The sequence below is a fragment of the Pinus tabuliformis genome, chromosome 6, assembly GCF_031772625.1.
Source record: "Pinus tabuliformis cultivar Carrire ecotype Pingquan chromosome 6, CPIR1, whole genome shotgun sequence".
NCBI lineage: Eukaryota > Viridiplantae > Streptophyta > Pinopsida > Pinales > Pinaceae > Pinus > Pinus tabuliformis.
The window spans coordinates 613,023,244-613,031,342 of NC_142292.1; the positions used below are offsets into that span (position 1 = coordinate 613,023,244).

Sequence of the window (8,099 nt, forward strand, 5' to 3'; positions counted from 1 at the left end):
GGTTATAATCGGAACATGCATGTACTGTTGTTTATACAAATTATTCTACTCATATATCCTTCCTTTATTATTCCTTATTTGAAATTGCATCTCCAAACCAAACAAGGAGAATTATAACCAAACCATAATGTATTGAAACTAGGTGGGATTATCTCCAAAGCTAATTATAACATTAGAATTCCTGTCAAGTTTGGAATAAAAATATAACCTCATAAAATAATAGCGTAGATAAATATGGTAAATTATGTAGGAAGACTAATATAGTATTTATTTTGTCCAATCATAATATTAAATAACTCAATATTAGCAAGAAAATAAGAATATAATTGCATCTAACCATATCATAGTGCCTGGGATATATTCAGGTGTATAAAACCATGAACTATCTTCATCAATTCCCCCCAAGCTAAGATCATCTTGGCTTCAAGAATTGATAATCCCCTCTTGATTCCTTAATGGCTTTTTTATATATTTTTCCTCCCCTCGGTAGATTTTAGCAGCGTCTTTCTTTAAGTTATGTCAACCTTTTGCATAGGCCTTTTTGTTTTAGTTTTTCCAAAAAAATATACTTTTATTTTTCTCTAAAACCTATGTTTCTCTCCAGTAGTGCTTTATTCCACCCTACTTAGTATTTCTCTCCAACTAAGTGACCAACATAACTTTTCTCTCCCATTATGTTGATTTTATTCTAATTTTCTCCTAGGGTTTTTTTTAGAAGGTCCATCATGTGGACTTGACCACCACATATTTTTCTAAGTTGGAAAGAAAACTTCTACACTCTACTTCTCTTCCTAAATATTCCCAAGAAATTTATTTATTACCTTAATAATAATAATAATAATACAATTTCATCACAACATATGTCTCATCATGACTTCTCTTGTCATTAAATCCCATAATATTTCAATGTTTAAAAATAGTAACTTTCTTAAAAGTAAGTCATGGGAGTGTTACATAGAACTTGTAAGCGCTACCCACTCTCATCCAATTAAAAGTTGTCAGATTATCATTCTCTACATCCCTACCATGTATAGTTTTAAAATATGTTTCCTTCCAGCTCTCAGTTCTTAGTCCAACACATATTACCTTTCCAAGATTTGTCTTCCTGTATGTGTTACCAGTATATCCGCACAGAGACCTATTATCTGTTGAATTGAAGGTCATATGGTATGCGATGTAATTGTTTTGTGTGATGCTCTTATTCTGAATTAACTATAACATGTTGCGATGATTCGTGAATACCATGAAGTGATCGCTATGTTGTATGTTTAATGTTTTTATTTGGTGTGTAGTGCCATTTTTTAGCAAAGTATGGGCATTTCTATGCATTAATTTAGTGCAATTCTATGCATTGTGAAGTTCTAGACCCTGGTTTGTCATATTCATTACTACTGAGCATTGGTCTAGTAGCGTTGAATATACCTATTCCTTTTATTGGAAGAACTAAAGTCAACCATTGAGACACCAAACATGAAGGCCAAAAAATCAAGAAAAAAGGGATTCCATGCTATCATAATTGTTAGCACTGAGAAAAATCATGCTTTCATGGTTGTTAGAGATGATATCCTATGGCCATTGTTCTTGATGGTCGTGACACTTCGAGTTCTAGGAGTCACCACCAATCGACATCAAAGAAGGATTAATGTTAGAAAAGAGGGATAATTAGGGTAAGCTAACATTGTAAGTCAACATCATGTGATCCATCTTCAAACTAAGAGAGGTGTAGCGATACATATGAGGAATTGAACCACTATTATTGAGGAATTAAGCTACCATGTAGAGAAATGTTTTATTTATTGTGTCAATTGAAGGGAAAATTATTGGCATCAATTGTTAATGACCTGTGTAGCCCATTACACTGAGAACTAGTGTGTTCAAGACCTTTGCCTTTGATGTCAATTTGAACAAGAATCACAAAATTTTGGAGCTCGTGATAAGAAGAGTGCAATAGTCAAGGTCGACTATTAGTCTGGTTGCTCCCCGAGCTTCTTACCGCCCAATAAAAGTCACTACCAGAGGGAAAATGCATATCATATCCCCTAAGGTCGAGGTATTTAATGTTTCTACATCTTTTTTTCATTGCTCTTTGAAGCTGCTACGATAGAGCCACATGAAAAATGAATTTTTGCGACCTTTTACTAATTAACGCGACCCCTAATAGGGTGCACAAGATACAAATTGGCATTCCAAAAATAGAAAGGGAATTTTTTGAATCTCTTAACATAATATTTTATTTGATTCAGCCAAGTGAATTTATCATATGGGACATCACCAGCCATTTTCTCTATGTTTTAAAGTCTCTTATGCAAAGAAAGTTTTGTGGTGTGTAATTAAAGGTGTTGATGGTCCAAAGATAAATGTAAAAAGAAGAAAAAAAAATTGGTCACCATTTCAAAAACTGTAGTCACCATCAAAGTCTCACTCATGTTTTGGGCACATATAGCTTGGTTTTCTGGAGTTTCCTTTGGTATTTATTGTGAGGCAGAATAGCGAGCTCAAGCATCCAAGTTTTTTTAATATCCTTCTTTTATCGAGTTTGAGTTGTTGATAAAATGGCTAAAGTTGACACTTTAATAGAGTTATTGAGAACCCTTATCAAGTATACTCCTAAAAGTATAGTGAAAATCAACAAGGCAACCCTTTTTGATATTCAAATATGTCTAGAAAATGCATAAAAAAGTTTTTTTGTTTTTTTTTTTTTTTTTTGCAACTTGAATCAAAACTATAGCAAGATGAGTTACAACATAAATATATCCTTATTAACTTGTTTTTGTTCAGAAAAATACTTTATTTGACTTTGAGATGAACACCCATCAGCATTTAGAAACTAAGATTGATCTAGTGCCTAGTGCAGGAGAATATTTGCATGCAGATGCAGAACTTTAGTCTTCACTTCCCAAGCCCATCATCAGCCCTTGGGAAGATCTTATCAGCAACAATCATAAAATAGGTCTTGGATATGGCAAGGATGTGTCCTTTCATATTTTTAAATATTCCAAGCCTATCAAATTTTAGAGTGTTGGCTTCTTTCAAGATGGTTGATGTTCGCCTATTCCAGATCTTGCTCCTCCACATTTAGAGAAGATTTTCAAATGCCAACATTGTAATCGAGTTGGCCATATGAAACATCATTGCTTTGATCTTCATCCATGTGAACATCGTGGTAAACACAATCATCATTCAAACAAATGCTTGAGAAACAAGCCTCTTGCAAGAACAAAGATTCACCTTGGATGCATTTCTTCTTGGAAATGGGCTTCAATATCTAAGAAGATATTTCACTCATATCATAGAACAAGTATTGAAAGTTCTTACAGTTGAGTTTTTTTCATCTTCTCACGTTGTATCTGATAGGGGGAATTAATGGTCATTTACAAGTTTCAAAGATGCATCAAGTGAGCCTGAGCCATAGCCTGAATCTGTTTCCTAAGCCTACAGCCAGAGAAAACCATACCTAGATTCAAAGTTGTAGCCAGAGAAACATAAGCCCCTGAGCATGTATTTTATTTCGTGGCCTTCCTTAAACCACCATGAGTTGAAGACCTCCCTTTTCTAGGATGATGGTGTCCCTCTTCAAAGCATTAAGGAGAACTTCCTCTAGTAGAATACTTCAGTTTCTTGCCATTTTTGGAAGAGTTACAGGAGTAACACTAAGCATTCAAAGTTGAGACCCATAGGTGTCTCTTTTCATAAACATTGGGAGCACTTCCTTTAGTAGAAGACTTCATCTTCTAGGCAGATTTGGAAGAATTCTAGGAACCGCACTAAGCGTTCCAGTGTTGGTGGTCATCCTTCAACCACTGTCGATTGAGACCTCGAGTTATACCACCTTATACCTTCATTTGAGAGAGAACGTTCAACTTATTCATATCATACATTGTATTTTTTTATTATTCTCTCTTCTTAGACTCATATATACCCCTTCGGATTAAGGAGGGAAATTTTGGACACCTAATCCACTAAGGATTATGGTGTGGAGTGTGAAAGGTAATTGGAGTCCAAGAGACCACTTGGAATATGAGACCAAGGGTCACTAGACTTGTATAAAATTTCATATCATTGTGAATAATATGCATTCACACTTATCTTAATTTGTTGTTTATTCATGTGTGTGTTTAAGAAAGAGAAATAAGAATTAAATTGAATATGAACATAAACTTACAAAAAAGCTAGAAAACACAGGGTTTCTTGAATAAAACATAAATAATATAACAGTTAGTATAATTAAGTGTGTGTATCTCAAATGAAATATGGTTGAGAACAACTATGGAATTGAAATGATTTACAATATTGTATGCTTCTATATACTGAAGCGTTTCACTGAAAAGAACAATCACACCATATATAGTAGGAAGGTATAGAAACTTTCACTATAAATAATTTGGTCTAAGATTTATCATTTAAATGAAGGAAAAAATAGAGTATAAACACAAAATAAAGTGTATACAAGATATTGTTAATGTATATATACCAATAGAAGAAACGATGAAAAGAGGGTTGAGAACCACATAATACACAAACTAAAATATATGATGTACTCAAAGAGTTTGTATGGGTATACTTAAGGATAACATTTGTTAAAACCTATATAATATACAAAACACTTGAAAAAAACTCTATAGTAATAGTATGAGTATGAGTATGCCAAATGTTGTAACATATGGTTGTAAATAAACTTCTATGGCTAGTAGGAGTAGGCCTTGATTTTAATGATTGATAACAGTCGTGGAGGAATTAATGAATTAAGAAGCATTCTTAACTCGAAGGTCTCCTCATCAAGGAAGCCACCAAAAACTTGTTACAGTTGTAGAATAGCTAAAAATCCTTATAAGAACCATCATAATGGAGATTGTGGTAAGAATTATTTCCATCTGAAATCATTTTAAAATCATAACATTTCTTTTGTGTAGTAAGAATTATTTTTGAATTTTACAAGTTAGGAATTTCAAGAGAAATATTTTTGACCTCCTTGAATGAGGAATCATAAAGATCAATTCTTTGTAGCTGAACTTTCTTGAATCTTAGAGTATGTGATTTGTGATGGGAATTTCCTGGAAAAGTTACATTAGAATGAGAAAAGAATTGTTCCTTAGAAGATGTCCAATGAGATTTCTAAAGAAAAAGAAACATGAGAAGAAAAGTAATTGTAGATTACAAGAAAATTAGTCTCGAAAATAACAAAGCAAGGAATTGAGACTTTCAAATTGAAAATGATAGGATACTGGCATCTTGGTTATTCCAAGACGTTAGATAAGCATGAAAACACTTAGTAATAATGTTTTAAATACTCAGAAAAGTATAAGATTTATACCAAATTTAGTAAGTGTGAATTAATCATGAGTAAAGTGAATCTTAATAATGTAAATTTCCTAAGATAGAAGTGAAATAAACCCTTAAAAGGTCCAAACAACCCTTTATTTGACTATACTTGAAAGATGAAATGGGCATAAAATCGTTATGGGGTTACAAACTAGTGTTGTAGATTCATTGAAGGTTTCACTAATTTTCTATTTTATAAATTCTTTACAAAATAAAAAGATTTAAGATTGTCTAGAACCGAAAATGACAAGGAAGTTTTGATTGGTTGAAATGGTTGTTAACTGTAACTCTTATATTGAAAATTTATTTGATTTGATGTAGTTGGATAAACAAGGAGCATGATGAATAGATTCCCTAGAGAAGCCAAGCAGAATTGCAAAATTTTATGGCTAAATGATGCAACCATAACTATGAGAGGGAAACCTCTTAACCTATATTTTTCTAGTTTGATGTATTTTCTTTAAAATCTTTAAAAAGATGACATAAGATGATGAATGAAAATATAGGCATGATAAAAATGTAAAATATGAATTGGTGCAAAGATGTATGTTCACTAAAAAGATATTAAATAATGAGATTTTAGGTGCATATAATAATTCATGTGTATGCACGAAGACTCTAAGGAGTTTGTTGTCCTAACATGAGTTAGATTATTAGTAGTGGATAATCATAAATATGTGACAAAAAATAGGTGGACACCTGGTTGGGGAGACAATGAAATTTTTATATGTAATCCTAATAAATCAAGATTATGGATAATTGGGTGTTGATGGGAGATAGACACAAGTGATAACTATTCATGTTTCCATGCGTGTTTTGCCAACATGGTAAGTACACTAGGTAGAAATGTGCTACCAATCAATGGTTCTCTAGATAAATATTCTAAAAATTGTGATTATGAATCTTTTATTGTAGCCACATTTAAAGTATTGTTAAATGATTTATTAAATGCACGATCTGAATATTTTCTCACAATATTACACGAGGTAATGATTATGTTTAATACAATCACACTAACATGGTGTGTGTTGAAGATAGCTTATATGCACTAGAGTGCAAAGGGAAAAGAACCCCATGGTTGTTGCACAAAGAAAAGCATATATAACCTCCAAACACTTTAACCAATAATCTACAATGCATAAAGAGATGGAACTTCATGAAATGATTTTATGGGAAATTCATGTATGAGGTGTGGGGGGGATTTTACATGCCTTTGTTGTTGCAAAAATTTTTGTCGCTTTTTGTTGACCTTGAGCATGGCCATGTCGCTTCTTGTTTTTTCCTTTGTATTTTTATGGTGGCTTATTTTGTTTTTTCTTTTTGTGCTTTGGTTTTGATGGTTTTTGGGGTGTGAGGAAGGGAAAAGGAAAAATATCTTTGAAAAAAACTCAATAAGAAACCCCACCCGAGATGCAAAACCCTGATAAAAAATTATGCATAAAATAAATAACAGAAAGGGAGATAGAAGAAAATGATAAAATAACTAAAATGGACATGACTGAGTCCACTTGAGTAAAAATACAATGATATAACAACCATGAAAGTTACATAGAAGGAATTTGTCCTAAACTTTAGTAATGCATGGCTAATGTGTATTTGATATTTTGAAATAATGATAAAACATAGTTATGCTAACTGATGTGATATATCATTAGTTGCAAGACATCATGGGTAACAAGGTAAGTAATTACTCCTTTAAAATGTTATGATCACTATGTGAATGGTATAAAAAATTAAAATTGGTAATTCTCATGTTTTGGGATTATGCTGTGAAGTCATTTAATGGATTTCATGTCACTTGTAATATTGATTGGGTAAGCATATAAAATAATCTATTGTTAATTAAAATTTATGGTGTACTTATATTGATATTTCTAACTCTTATTGGGTGCATGAGTGAAAAATTAGCAGTTACTTCTTAACATGTGTGGAGACATTCTAGAATTGAATATGAGTTGAAACAGGAGTGAGCCTTACCTCAAAATCGAATCACACTAGGTTAAAGTGAAATAGAAGCATTTCATCCCAGAGGAGACTACTTGAGAGATGGAAGAAAAATGTGAGAATAATTTCTTTCACTTTTCAAAAGTGTTAAAGGTGGAGGTAACACTGAGGATGGTGCTCAATTCATGGGGGGGAGGAGGAAGATGGGATACCCTTAGTGCAATTTATTTGCAAAAATTATTATTTATATTTATTTGTAAGTATTGTGGAAATGTTGGTTGTAGGGCCAAGACTAAAGTAGACTGACATATGTAAATATTAATATATTGTATAAATGAACTATTATCTACTCCACTTATTTTTATTTGGAGATATAAGAGGAGCCACCATGTCAGTAGTCATGCTCCCAACTAGCAAGAAGAAATTATGAATCAGTTGTAGTCTAATAAAGGACAATTTTGAAGTGAAAATTGTCATAGTTAAACAAAAAAATATATCCATATTTAAAAGTATTCCTACCACCAGAATGAAGGGGACGAAAGAGAAATGTCCTGGGTGGAAGTAAGAAGATAGATTACAAGAGAAAAATGCAATCTAAGTACTAACGTTCCAATGGAAGAGAAATATTGGACCTAAAAAAATTATCAGCCCATATCTAGCAGAACATTATTGGGGATTCAAGAGGAAATTTGTGAAAGTGACTGGTTTCTTTCTCGACAAAAGGGATCATTTGAGGCTCTGGAGGAATGTTTGAGGAAGTAGTTCATTTATTAGGTGGAGCGTACTTACTTCTATTATATTTCTATTTTATTAGATAAGTGAATGAATTGTAATAA

The 8,099-nt window shown here is 32.4% G+C and overlaps 1 protein-coding gene across 1 annotated transcript in view; it reads right to left on the bottom strand.

Moving 5' to 3' along the window:
• The window catches only part of LOC149260078 (bidirectional sugar transporter SWEET3b-like), a 3,967-nt gene extending 2,803 nt beyond the window's left edge, over window positions 1-1,164 (bottom strand). Inside the window, exon 1 of the mRNA XM_089456501.1 lies at window positions 1,087-1,164. Within this exon, the coding sequence (XP_089312627.1) occupies window positions 1,087-1,164 (78 nt within the window). The remainder of the gene's footprint in view (window positions 1-1,086) is intronic.
• Window positions 1,165-8,099: the final 6,935 nt, after the last annotated feature.